Source organism: Mustela lutreola, chromosome 5, assembly GCF_030435805.1.
Source record: "Mustela lutreola isolate mMusLut2 chromosome 5, mMusLut2.pri, whole genome shotgun sequence".
Taxonomy (NCBI): Eukaryota; Metazoa; Chordata; class Mammalia; order Carnivora; family Mustelidae; genus Mustela; species Mustela lutreola.
Genome location: NC_081294.1, coordinates 153,243,382 through 153,257,591, shown reverse-complemented (window position 1 = coordinate 153,257,591; position 14,210 = coordinate 153,243,382). Strand labels below are relative to the sequence as shown.

Here is a 14,210-nt window from a genome sequence, read left to right as displayed (position 1 = left end):
CTTCAAACCCCTCAGATTGTTTTTCAGAGTCCATAGTCTCTCATGATTCACCTCCCTTTCCAATTTACCCCAACTCCCTTCTCTCTAACTCCCCATGTCCTCCATGCTTTTTGTTATGCTCCACAAATAAGTGAAACCATATGATAGTTGACTCTCTCTGCTTGACTTATTTCACTCAGCATAATCTCTTCCAGTCCTGTCCATGTTGCTACAAAAGTTGGGTGTTCGTCCTTACTGATGGAGGCATAATACTCCATAGTGTATATGGACCACATCTTCCTTATCCATTCGTCCGTTGAAGGGCGTCTTGGTTCTTTCCACAGTTTGGCGACCGTGGCCATTGCTGCTATAAACATTGGGGTACAGATGGCCCTTCTTTTCACGACATCTGTATCTTTGGGGTAAATACCCAGGAGTGCAATTGCAGGGTCCTAGGGAAGCTCTATTTTTAATTTCTTGAGGAATCTCCACACTGTTCTCCAAAGAGGCTGCACCAACTTGCATTCCCACCAACAGTGGAAGAGGGTTCCCCTTTCTCCACATCCTCTCCAACACATGTTGTGTCCTGTCTTGCTAATTTTGGCCATTCTAACTGGTGTAAGGTGATATCTCAATGTAGTTTTAATTTGAATCTCCCTGATGGCTAGTGATGATGAACATTTTTTCATGTGTCTGATAGCTATTTGTATGTCTTTATTGGAGAAGTGTCTGCCCATATCTTCTGTCCATTTTTTGATATGATTGTCTGTTTTGTGTGTGTTTAGTTTGAGGAGTTCATTATAGATCCTGGATATCAACCTTTTGTCTGTACTGTCATTTGCAAATATCTTCTCCCATTCCGTGAGTTGCCTCCCAAGATTCATTGTTTAAGAGTCTATTTTAATAATTCTTGCAGAGCTTGTTTAGTAATCATGACATCCTTTAATTTTCATTTCTCTGGGTAGGTCTTTTTCTCTCCTTCTGTTCTGAATGATAGTCTTGCTGGATAGAGTATTCTTGGCTACAGATCTTTTCCACTTAGCACTTTGAGTATATCATGGCTTGCAAAGCTTCTGTTGAAAAATGTCCCGATAGTCTTATTGATTTTCTCTTCTAAGTTATTGGCTTCTTTTGTCTTGCTGCTTTGAAAAATTTTTCTTTATAATATATTTTGTGAATTTAATTACTGTGTCTTGGTTGGGTCTGCTCTTACTGATTTTGAAGGGAGTTCTCTGTATCTCCTGGACTGCATATCTGTTCTCATTCCCAGATTAGGGAAGTTTTCAGCTGTTATTTATTTAAATAAATTTTCTGCCCCCTCTTCTCTCTCTTTCTGTTCTGGGACTCCTATAATATGAATGTTACTACATTTGATGCTGTCACTGAGTTCCCTAAGTCTGTTTTCATTTTGCACAATACTTTTCTCTCTTTTGTTCAGGTTATTGGCTTTCCATTACTCTATCTTCTAGGTCACTAATTCATTCTTTGGCATCTTTCAGCCTGCTGTTCATTCCATCAAACATGTTTTCATTTCATTTATTATGCCCTTTATCTCTGCTATGTTTTTCCTTATCTCTGTGTTAAAGGTCTCATTCATGTCTTTCAGTTTTTTCTCAGTCTTTTCTCAAGTCCAGTGAATTCCTTAGAATCATTGCTTTAAATGTTTGGTCAGACATGTTACTTTTATCTGTTTTGTTTAGATCTCTGCCTTGGCCTTGGCCTGTTCTTTCATTTGTGATAAATTTCTCTGTCTCCTCATTTTTTCTGCCTCTCTGTGTGTGTTTCTGTCTGTTATGAAAGTCAGGAGAATATCTTATGTGTGTTGCTTACACCCTGCTGTTGTGTTTGAATCACTTTTCCTTTTAGTGTGGTCATTTGCAGTGGCCCTCTGCCTATTGGCTGTTGTGGGCTGTGCTTGCTCTCTGTGGTGTTAGTAGGACCCAGGAAGGTCAGCTCTGATGGAGTGTGCCTGCTGGGGAACTTAGGAGTGGGGCTACAGTATTAGCAAAACTTGCAGTGGGCCACTGGCCCTATGTTGGACCCCCTGAAGCACTGCAATGGCTGGTGGTTGTTTGCTGGAGTTGCTGGGGCCATGAGACTGGCTGCAGAACACGAGAATGGCTGGGTGCAGCTGGGGCCGGTGCATGGTGCTGCTTGGGGGTGCATGGCTGGGGGTCATGTGGCTTTAACAATATTCCCCCTCGGGGTACCTGGGTGGCTCAGTTGTTAAGCGTCTGCCTTCAGTTCAGGTCATGATCCCAGGACCCTGGGATTGAGCCCTGCATCGGGCTCCCTACTCAGTCAGAAGCCTGCTTCTCCCTCTCCCACTCCCCCTGCTTGTGTTCCCTCTCTCACTGTGTCTCTGTCAAATAAATAAATAAAATCTTTTTTAAAATTAAAGATATATATTTCCTCTGAGCCCATGGTCAAAGCTAGCAGGCTTATTGTGGGCTAGTCCTCAGAAGAACTTGTAGGCATGGCACACTACTAATGGGTTAGGTAGGAAGTGTCTATGCAGCCCCAATCTCCTACAGTTGGCTCTGTGTTTGTGCTGGGGGCTCAGGAGAGAGAATTAGTGCCTGCCAACTCCCTTATTTTTGAAGTCCCTTAAAATGATCCAAAATCATTATGAACAAATCTTCCATTTGCTCCCAGTGTTGTGAATACTGCCATTTTTGTGTTCCCTTTCTGTGTGGGCTGCTGTCTCCTTAAAGCCAGCTATCACTTGTCCTCTGGGCTCACCCAGTGCTATGTCAGCTGACTTTTAAAGCACCAGACTTCAAGTCCCACTGGTATTATAAACTCACAGAATCCAGCCCCTCTGGTTTTTAAGTCGAAGTGTTATGGAGATCAGTCTTTCCTGTGTGAGCTCCTGGTGTGAGGGCCCATTTCCCTGCTCTCTCCACTTTTCTGAACATCCTCACCTTTCAGATGCAGTCTTGTCTCTATATTTAGTTATGGAATTTTTTTCTGCCAATCTTCAGATCTCTCTGCCAGTCTTGGATGTGGGTGATAGCTAGTTGAAAACAATGGAGGAGGTGAACTCAGGGTCCTCCTACTTCACTATCTTCCCAAGTCTCTAGTCAGAATGAATTACTTTTAAAACAAGACATAAGAGGGGCACCTGGGTGGCTCAGTTGGTTAAACATCTGCCTTGGGCTCAGGTCATGATCCCAGGGTCTTGGGATTGAATCCCACATCAGGCTCCCTGCTCAGTGGGGAGGATGCTTCTCCCTCTCTCCCCTCCTCGTGCTCTCTCACTCTCTCTCTCTCTCTTTCAAATAAATAATCATCAAAAAGTAAATAAAAAGTAAATTTAAAAAGACAGAAAGTGGTGATTCAAAGGAATGCATTCCTAGTGGCAAAATATCAAAGTCTTAACATTTGGCCAGGAAATAATTGAGTGTGATGAGGAAATAGTTAAGTGTGATGTCCTCCCAGTCCTTTAAATAATGTGCCCAGTCAGTGACCCTGAGGTTTACATAGGCTCAGTGCCTGGATTCATGAAGGACCTCTCCTCAGGAAAAGTTTCTGATTTCAGGGCAGATGAACAGTAGCCTTTCAAACTAGACTTGAGCCCCGGGAAGAGACCTCTCAGTACCATGACCTGTTTTCCTTTTCTAGCCCTGTGCAGATTTCTGTCTTAGAGCAAAGAATAGAATGAGGCATATGAATCATGCAGATGGGTGGTACAGAGACTAAGATGGGACTGGGGTGAACAGTGGTTGAAGAGTAAGTAACCTCCTCCCAGGGACCTAACTACCTTGGGATGGTGGTTCCCCTCACCCAAACACTGATGTTTTCTGTGTTTTGCTTACAGGAAAGCTTCAGACAGAACTTGGTAAGTGACCCCTCTTCAGGTTATTTCTTCTTGTCCACCTTTTAGCATCTGATTTCTCATTTGCCAACAAGGTATGATGCCCAAGATGGAACCCTGCCAGCATGTGGGTGGCAGGAGAAAGGGGAGAAGGGCAAGGATGGGTGCAAAATGCAATGTGGGAGTAAGGAAGCAGCACTGACCTTCTGTTTTAATTCTGTTTTTCCATGGATGCTTCAGACTGGAGAAGGGCTGAAGGCCAGGCTGGTGAGTGAAGCTCATCTCCCTCCCATTATCCACTTTACATTTCAACATCAGAGTCACTCATTCTGACTAATGAGCCGTACCTCATTCTGGCTTCTTCCACAGGCAAATGGCATGTACTAATGTATGTCACTTACTAGAGGTTATATTCAAGTTTTGCTTTCTATTTACTTTTATATTGTTTTGAGGTATAAGCATATTATAAACCATTGGTGCAAATTCTGGTTGCATATCAGAATCACCTAGATCCTTGTGGGTCTAGAATGGGCATGTTACTCTATATGAAAATATTTTTCCCTATCCCTTCCCCCACTCCCTACATAAAGCAAATAGTCTGATGTGTAGTTTACTTTGTATGGATTCTTACAAAAGGTCAATTTCAGCTTTGTGCACAAGCATTTTCGTTTCTGTAAATGACGTTTACAGTCGTGTACTGTTCCTTGCTTTTCTCACTCATCGCTGTGTTTTGGTATCCATCCCTGCTACCATATCTGGTCTCAGTCTCCTTGCTGCAGTGTAATCCATGTTAACCAGCCACATTCTTCAAATAGATATCCAGCCTGCCTCTAACTCCACACCACCACACACAACACTGGATGAACAGCCTCAAATCTGTCACCTTCAGGCTTTATGTGGAGATTTCTCTGGGATGTATACCCAGGGAGGGAGTTGCTGGCCTGAGGGGATATGTCAGTAAGTGAGAGAGAGAGGTCCCCCAGAGGCAGTGCCATCATCCTGCCGTTGGCAGTGCATGGAGACTCCATGTGCCCACATGCCATATAAACCACTTACTGAGTTAGCTACTCGATGGGGATGAGTGATTGCTCATTGTGCTTTCAGTTTGTTCTCCTTTGAACACTCAGTTTGGGCATCTCTTCATATGCCAGATGACTTTTGGGGCTTCCTCTCCTAAATATTGCCAATTCTTGTCCTTTGGCCATTTTTTTAAAAAAGCAGACTCCAAGCCCCCATGTGGAGCCCAATGCAGGGCTCAAACTACAACCCTGAGGTCAAGATCTGAGCTGAGATCAAGGGTCAGAAGCTTAACTAAGTGAGCCACCCAGGTGCCCCTTTTGGCTGTTTTTAGTATGAGGTTGCTATCTTTCTTTTATTGATTCAAGGGGACATGACATATATATGTACATAATGACAATATATAGTATCATGTATGTCTTATATATTTACAGATATATAGATATACATAAATACACACCAACAAAGTCTCAAAAACACAAGTCATTAGGTAAAAATTTAATGAATTCAATTTTATCAAAATTAATGGTTTATTTTCAGTGGGAAACCAAGGATGTAGCTAATAGCAGGTGACAGACTAGAAAAAGGAATTCACAGTGTTTAATACCAATGAGGGATTAATATCCTTATACAGATACATATGCATCAAATTTGTACCTTATGGCATATGTTTTTGAAGTTCTGTTGAAGAAAACCTTCCTAACACGTAGGTCATAAAGATATTCTCTTCCACTTTCTTCTGTTTACTTTACATGTCTTATGTGTATGTCTTTAAACCACCTGAAATTTGCCATCTTATTTGGTGCCAGGTGAGAATACAGCTGTTTTTCTTCATATAGTGAGTCAGTTTTCCCAGTGCCATCTACTACACCAACCATGATTTCCCCATCGATGTGGGTATTGTCTTTAGTTCATATTTGGTTCTCATGTGTAGATGGGTCTATCGGTGGACCACCTATTACTTCATTGTTTTCACTGTTAGGGCTTTTTTAAAATTATTTTTTCAATTTATTTATTTTCAGAAAAACAATATTTGTTATTTTTTCACCACACCCAGTGCTCCATGCAATCTGTGCCCTCTATAATACCCACCACCTGGTACCCCAACCTCCCACCACCCCCCCGCCACTTCAAACCCCTCGGATTGTTTTTCAGAGTCCATAGTCTCTCATGATTCACCTCCCCTTCCAATTTACCCCAACTCCCTTCTCCTCTCTAATACCCCTTGTCCTCCATGATATTTGTTATGCTCCACAAATAAGTGAAACCATATGATAGTTGACTCTCTCTGCTTGACTTATTTCACTCAGCATAATCTCTTCCAGTCCCGTCCATATTGCTACAAAAGTTGGGTGTTTGTCCTTTCTGATGGAGGCATAATACTCCATAGTGTATATGGACCACATCTTCCTTATCCATTCGTCCGTTGAAGGGGATCTTGGTTCCTTCCATAATTTGGCGACCGTGGCCATTGCTGCTATAAACATTGGGGTACAGATGGCCCTTCTTTTCACATCTGTATCCTTGGGGTAAATACCCAGGAGTGCAATTGCAGGGTCATAGGGAAGCTCTGTTTTTAATTTCTTGAGGAATCTCCACACTGTTTTCCAAAGGGGCTGCACCAACTTGCATTCCCACCAACAGTGTAAGAGGGTTCCCCTTTCTCCACATCCTCTCCAACACATGTTGTTTCCTGTTTTGTTAATTTTGGCCATTCTAACTGGTGTAAGGTGATATCTCAATGTAGTTTTAATTTGAATCTCCCTGAGGGCTAATGATGATGAACATTTTTTCATGTGTCTGATAGCCATTTGTATGTCTTCATTGGAGAAGTGTCTGTTCATATCTTCTGCCCATTTTTTTTAAAGATTTTATTTATTTATTTGTTAGAGAGAGAGAGAGCACAGGCAGAGTGGCAGGTAGAGTCAGAGGGAGAGGCAGGCTCCCTGCGGGGCAAGGAGCCCGATGTGGGACTCGATCCCAGGATGCTGGGATCATGACCCGAGCCGAAGGCAGCTGCTCAACCAACTGAGCCACCCAGGCGTCCCCTGCCCATTTTTTTTTTATATGTTTGCCTGTTTCGGGTGTGTTGAGTTTGAGGAGTTCATTATAGATCCTGGATATCAACCTTTTGTCTGTACTGTCATTTGCAAATATCTTCTCCCATTCCGTGGGTTGCCTCTTTGTTTTTTTGACTGTTTCCTTTGCTGTGCAGAAGCTTTTGATTTTGATGAAGTCCCAAAAGTTTATTTTTGCTTTTGTTTCCTTTGCCTTTGGAGACATATCTTGAAAGAAGTTGCTGTGGCTGATATAGAAGAGATTACTGCCTATGTTCTCCTCTAGGATTCTGATGGATTCCTGTCTCACGTTGAGGTCTTTTATGTTAGGGCTTTTATAGTACCCCAAAGTACAAGTTTTCCTGCATTTCTGCTTCCTTTTAAAAATGAATGGATCTTTTTAGGTCCATTTTAAATTTTAGAATACGTTTACAAAATTCCTTTTAAAAAATCCAAAAGCAGTTTTGCATGGGATTCCTTTGAATTTACAGATGAATTTAGAAAGAGTCAAGATCTTTATAGAATTGAGTTTTTCTATGCAAGAGCTATATGTTTTTAAAAGTTCTACTAGTTATTCTGATGTAGACCCAGGGTTTAAGGGCTCTGCTGTAAATTTATGGAGCTCTGAAAGCTTCTTTTACTTTTGCTATTTTGTGACTTGTTGATCTCTTTGTTATAAAGTTGAATAAGATAAAATAAAACAGAAGTCCATCCAGAATGGTTTATGTTAAGAAAGGAGGAAAAACAGGGCACCTAAAGGACATTTCAGGACAGGAGCCATGCTCATCCAGGCTTCCTCAGACTGAACCTGCTGGTCAGAGATTAAAACTTCTTGTGCAATCTTAAAGGCACCCCAATAACTTGCCTTGGCTCTCTGCCCACATGCTTTGTTCTCCTGCCTTTTTCAGTACAAGGTTAGATTGCATGCAGATTTAGTATAACCCAGCACTGACACTAGCCCTTTCCTAATCCTGAATTCCCAGAGAAATGCCATTGTGAGCCCAGACCATTCCGGACTCCAACTAGCTGTCATGGGGGGAATGAGATCATTGGGTTTGTAGCATCCTTCATGCATTTTGAACCTCCCTCAAGTTTGCAGAGTTACTGACCCAGATCTTTGAGTCTCTTTTTTTCTTTCTGTTTGGTTTCAGAGTGGAGAGCAGCCCAGCAATATGCAGGTAACTGAAGTCAAGGAACTGTGACCTTGTGACTGGGGTTTGTTGGATCTTTAACAGAAGGGAGGTGGAAAGATCTGAGATTGGAGGAAGGATCTGCCCAGGAGTCAAGTATGGAGCCTACACACACAAACACAGAAGCCTACTTTTGCACATATACAACACAACATGTATGCCTACATGTATACACATACATACTTGCATGCACACATCTGATTATACTCACACATGCGCTTTTTTGTGTACACACATCTCCTAAAAGCACATTATTTTCTGGGTTTTACTAGGTTTGTTTCCATCTGGTAGGAAGACTGTTAGGGCTAGTTTGTAGGAACCTCTCATTGGACAGAAGAGATCCTTGGGGTTCTCCTCTATCAAGTGGGTGTGCTTTGAGGGGTGGGGTATTGGAGAGCAGGGCACTGGACTGGATGATCTCAGAGGTCCCTTTCAGTTTTAAAATCCTAACATTGCTATAAAACTGAGGCTCAGAGCTCACATGATGATCTCAAGGTCACATAGGGTGGTGCCATTAGTGAGGAGTTGAAGCCTGGAGCCCCTTCCCCTTGGCCAGGAACTGGGGGGAAAGGAGCCCACCTCCATCCCCACGAATCTACCTTGTTTTCTATTTCTGCTCTCCATGGCACCTAGTATGGCAGTTAGGAAACTTCGAGTTCAGGAAAGAAATAGGATTCTTCCAATGGCTTTGAAGTGCTCAGAAGCACCTTGTGAGCTGCTTTGGTACACAGGGGTGGTTTCAGGGGTGGGGGTGACCAGCAGGAGCGCTAGAGGTTTACCTGTCAGGAAGGGGCAAGCAGGGCCCAGAACCGCCCTTCGTAGGTACTAATTCTGCGCCCCTGCACAGTGAACGTAACCCTTGATCCGGCCTCTGCGCACCGCAGCCTGGAAGTCTCCCAGGATGGCAAGAGCGTGTCCTCCTGCAGAGCAGAGCTCAACCCCGTGGTGGGGGACCCCCAGCGGTTCTCTGAGCAGACGTGTGTGCTGAGCTATCAGCGCTTCTCTGCTGGGCGGCACTACTGGGAAGTGCATGTGGGCAGGCGCAGCCGCTGGTTCCTGGGTGTGTGTCTGGCCTCCGTGCCGCGCACAGGGCAGGTGCACCTAAGCCCAGCCAACGGCTACTGGGTGCTGGGGCTGTGGAACCGCTGCGAGTACTTCATCCTGGACCCACATCGCATTGCGCTCACCCTGCGTGTGCCGCCGCGGCGTGTGGGCATCTTCCTGGATTGGGAGGCAGGAAAACTATCCTTCTTCAACGTGTCAGATGGCTCCCACATCTTCACCTTCACAGACACCTTCTCAGAGACGCTCTGTGCGTATTTCAGACCCAGATCTCACGACGGTAGTGAACACCCAGATCCCCTCACCATCTGCCCATTGCCTGTCAGAAGGACATGCAACCTTGAAGAGGATGAGCTTGATACCTGGTTACAGCCCTATGAGCCCTCGGATCCCACCCTGGGCCTGTGGTGAGGCACTCTCTTGCCTGCTCTGGCAAGGTTCTTTGGCAGCTTCCCGGATCCCTGGCTGGGATTTGCTCTCCCACTTCCTCTAGAGTGGAGGAAACATCACCAAAATGTCAGCAAAGGCTAAAGACTGCACAGAAGAGACAAAAAAAAAAAAAAGAAAAAAGAAAAAAAGAAATTTTGCCTATAGGTGTATGCATATATATTATATGATTTTCTTTAATGAGTAGAGGGAATTCCAAAGCTCATTTGTGTGTATGGTAGGAGTAAGCAAAGGAGGAACAATAAGTTCATGTTGTTGGGAACCAGAGTGTGTACTGTGGGAGACCAGAAAGAAACTAGAATAGGGGAGAGATGGTGGGAAACCTTACCGGAGTGGATAAGAGGTATCAGTTAACCTGTGTTTTTAAATACTTTTTTTTAATCTGTTTTTTTTTTCTTTTTTTTAAATTTAATTTAATTTTTTCAGTGTTCCAAGATTCATTGTTTATGCACCACACCCAGTGCTCCATGCAATATTTATACGTATTCTAGCTCCAAAATGTCTGGAAGCAATGACACCTCATAAGTAGGGAGTTCACTTAGGGCTTAGATCCCAGTTTTAAATGTCATTTCCCACTGAGATGAACTTGGAGAAATGGCTGATTACAGGGCTGGAGCAGAGAAGTTCCAGGGTTGGAACATCTTGTGTTCAGATGTGCTCTGAAACTAATGGGGCCACAGAAACCAGGTGAACTTTAAAATGAATCATGATAAGGATGAATAATGACAAGAATTGATTAACAAGGGATTGGGCAAATAAGAAAATTCCCTACATCTGCCGAGAGGTTTTTCAGTCAGAAATGAAATACAGAACTACAGAAAGTGGAAAGAAGAAAATGAAAGAGTAACTCTGTGAACTCATGGTTTTTACAATGTATGGATAGATGGAGCATATGCACACACCTGAAAAATAGGTAGATAGATTTATGTGTGCACATATAAGGTTCCTGGCTCTGTCAGTTTTGACAGCATAAGAACAATAACACTTCAGTACCAATGAACACAATTAGCATCCAAAACTGAGTTGTTGTTTTTTTTCAAAGATTTTATTTATTTATTTGAGAGACAGAGATCACAAGTAGGCAGAGAAGCAGGCAGAGAGAGAGAGAGAGGAAGCAGGCCTCCTGAGCAGATAGCTGGATGAAATGCAGGGCTGCGATGTGGGGCTCGATCACAGGACCCTGAGATCATGACCTGAGCGGAAGGCAGAGGCTTTAACCCCCTGAGCCACCCAGGCACCCTCAGAACTGAGTTTTTATCACTATTTTCCACTAAAAGGAACCAAGTCTCCTTTGAGAAGTGGTTGACTCCAGGACTGAGTCAGGAAAAATACAAGATAGGTGTGATATTATGATTAATGCAAAGTATATGGTCATCCACCTAGATTCTGGCACAGAACTCTAAAAACCCTTAAAATTTCCTAAGTGATAAGAGCTATCGGGATGTCTTTTGATATTCATAACAAGCCCCTTTCAATCACACCTCATTTATGTTAATGAAATGACTTCTGGAAAGCCCCCTAAAGGGAGCTGGTTTTCTAGGGAACCAAGTATGTGATTAAAAGGTTGAAGTTTAGCCCCTGTCCATCTACCCTTGAACTCAGAGAGTGAAGAGAGACTGGAGATTAAGTTCAGTCACCAATTGCTGACCCACACCTATGTGGTCAATTAATCTTCCACAAAGCAGGAAAGAATATCAGGAAAGAGAGTGTCTTTAACACATGGTGTTGGAAAACTGGACTATTTTCTTAAACCACACACGAAAATGAACTCAAAATGGATGAAAAACCTAAATTTGAGACAGAAAGCCATCAAAATCCTAGAGGAGAACACACGCAGCACCTTCTTTGACATCTACCACAACAACTTCTTAGTAGACATGTTTCTGGAGGCAAGGGAAACAAAAGCAAAAATAAACTACTGGGATTTCATCCTGATAAGAACCTTATCAGAAGGAAATAATCAACAAAACTAAAAAGCAATCTACTGAATGGGAGAAGGTATTTGCAAATGACATATCTGATAAAAGATTAGTATCCAAAATCTATAAAGAACTTATAAAACTCAACACCCCCAAAACCAAATAATCCCATTAAAAAATGGTCAAAAGACACGAAGAGACATTTTTCCAAAGGGGACATACAGATGGCTAACAGACACATGAAAAAATGCTCCACATGAGTCATCATCCGTGAAATGCAAATCAAAACTACAGGGAGATACTACTTCACAACGGTCAGAATGGCTGAAATGAACAACACAGGAAAGAACAGGTGTTGGCAAGGATGCAGAGAAAGGGGAAACCTCTCACACTGTTGGTGGGAATGCAAACTGGTACACTACTCTGGAAAACAGTGTGGAGGTTCCTTAAAAACTTAAAAATAGAGCTACCCTATGACCCAGCATTCGCATTACTGAGTACTGAGCTGAAGAATACAAGAAGACTAAGTCAAAGGGATACACGCACTGCCATGTTTATTGCAGCATTATTTACGATAGCCAAGATATGGAAGCCGCTGATGAATGGATAAAGAAGAGGTGGTATATATGTAAAATGGAATATTACTCAGCCATAAAAGATGAACTCTTGCCATTTGCAATGACGTGGATGGAGCTAGAGAGTATAATGCTAAGGGAATTATTTCAGACTTATGTCAGTCAGAGAAAGACAAACATCATATGATTTCACTCATATGAGGAATTTAAGAAACGAAGCAAGTGAGCAAAGGGGAAAAAAAGACAAACTAAAAAACACTCTTAAAAGCTTTGCACAGTGGCAGTATCGTAGCCAATGAGGTTTATCCGAGGCGCGATTATTGCTAATTGAAAAACACTCTTAATTCTAGAGAATAAACTGGTGGTTACCAGAGGGGGGTGTGATGGGGGAATGAGTTAAACAGGTGATGGGGATGAAGAAGGTCACTTGCTGTGATGAGCACCGACTACTGTTGTATGGAAGTATTGAATCACTATATTGTATGCGTAAAACTAATATTACCCTCTATGTTAACTAACTAGACTTTAAATAAAAACTTTAAAAAAATTTTTTAAATAACACAACAAAAACTTTAAAAAATGCTAAGTGAAATATGTCAGTCAGAGAAAGACAAATATCATATGATTTCACTTGCATGTGGAATTTAAGAAACAAATGAGCAAAGGGGGAATAAAGAGAGACAAACCAAATGAGACACCTTAATTATAGAGAAAAAATTGATGGTTATCAGAGGGGAGAGGATTGATGGGATGGGCGAAAAGGTGATGGGGACTAAGGAGAGCACTTGTGATGAGTACCTGGTGATGTATGAATTGTTCAATCACTGTATTGTACACCTGAAAGTAATACAACATTATATTAACAAGCAGAATTAAAGTAAAAACTTTTTTAAAATTATGGTCTTGTTAACATACCATGTATGATATTCAGAAAAAGTTAGTTTTCTGTAATCATTTGCATTAGTGTGCTAATATTTTGGGGTCCTACTCACAAATATTATATGGTAACATTAAAAATATATTCCTTGACTGTATACAATGATTATCTGTTCCTTTTATTGTTTTTTTACATTATTATTTTTTTTGGATTATTCAAATTAAACAGGTTTATTGGAAATATGCATTATAATCTTCAGAGAAAATTACATGCAGCATTTTACAAATGTATTTGATAGCTAACCTTTCTGCAAATAAACACATTAACATCTCTAAGTGAAATACATTAAATGAGAAAGACATACAGCTGATACAAAAGGCAAGTTAAAGTATTTTTAAATAACTGATCCTCTACCAGTGCATTTTAAATAATGGGGAAGTCCAGGGATCCTAGACATTCAGCTAGATGTTTTGTGAATCATAGAGGCCATGATGGAGGGCACCCAAGAGGCCAGAATATTCAGAGTAGAAACCCAAGCCTCCTTCCAGTCAAACCCCATGACTCTCTTGAAAATTTCTAAAAATAGGACATGGTATGTTCAGTTCTCCCCACTGTTTACATTCTCCATGGATCTGTTCCTCAAAACTGGGAGATGGTGACACAGCAATTATGTGTGGATCCCAATTCATTGCACAAAATAAAACCGTGAAGTGAGGCTGCTTTGGCTTGAGGCAGACCAGGTCTGGCTAACTCACAGGGGTGGGCAGTGCTGAGAGAGACCTTAACTTCAACAGTGGGTGGGAGTCAAGTTATCCTTGGCTCCATGGGAATCTTCCATTCCCATGGATTGAACACTTCCATATGTCTTTAATGGGATTATAAATTGACACATTTTGGGGTCAATTTTGCTGATTTCTAAAGGTGAGCATCCTCTGGCCTGATAGTTCCAAATCCAGGAATCTAATCTATAGAAATATTCACACCAGCACCTGAAAATATAAGAGGATATTCATTGCAGCAGTGAAAGCAGGGATGGAGTACCACATACTTGCTATTAGGAGAACAGACAAAATACAGTCTATTTATACTATGGATACAGTGGCACCATAAATTTTTACAGGGAATGTGTGTGATTGCTTTTGTTACTAAAAAAGTAAGCCAGTGTTTTTTTTTTTCCTTTTGCCTCATGCCAATGGAAAACAAAGAAGAAGATATCTTAAAAATATAATTGAAAATCAAAACCATCTGATTGAATAATCTTAACACTACA

The 14,210-nt window shown here is 41.8% G+C and overlaps 1 protein-coding gene and 1 pseudogene across 4 annotated transcripts in view; both read left to right on the top strand.

Annotated features, from left to right (window-relative positions):
• The window catches only part of BTNL9 (butyrophilin like 9), a 50,578-nt gene extending 37,369 nt beyond the window's left edge, over positions 1–13,209 (top strand). For 2 of the 4 annotated variants that reach the window (XM_059175996.1, XM_059175997.1), the window contains exons 7-10: positions 3,800–3,820; positions 4,037–4,063; positions 8,022–8,048; positions 8,908–13,207. In XM_059175996.1, coding sequence (XP_059031979.1) covers positions 3,800–3,820; positions 4,037–4,063; positions 8,022–8,048; positions 8,908–9,533 — 701 coding nt within the window. In that variant the 3' untranslated portion in view covers positions 9,534–13,207. Of the gene's footprint in view, positions 1–3,799; positions 3,821–4,036; positions 4,064–8,021; positions 8,049–8,907 lie in introns of all 4 variants that reach the window. The other 2 variants (XM_059175998.1, XM_059175995.1) reach the window with 2 other exon arrangements.
• LOC131832769 (U4 spliceosomal RNA) lies at positions 12,330–12,412 on the top strand (annotated as a pseudogene).
• Positions 13,210–14,210: the final 1,001 nt, after the last annotated feature.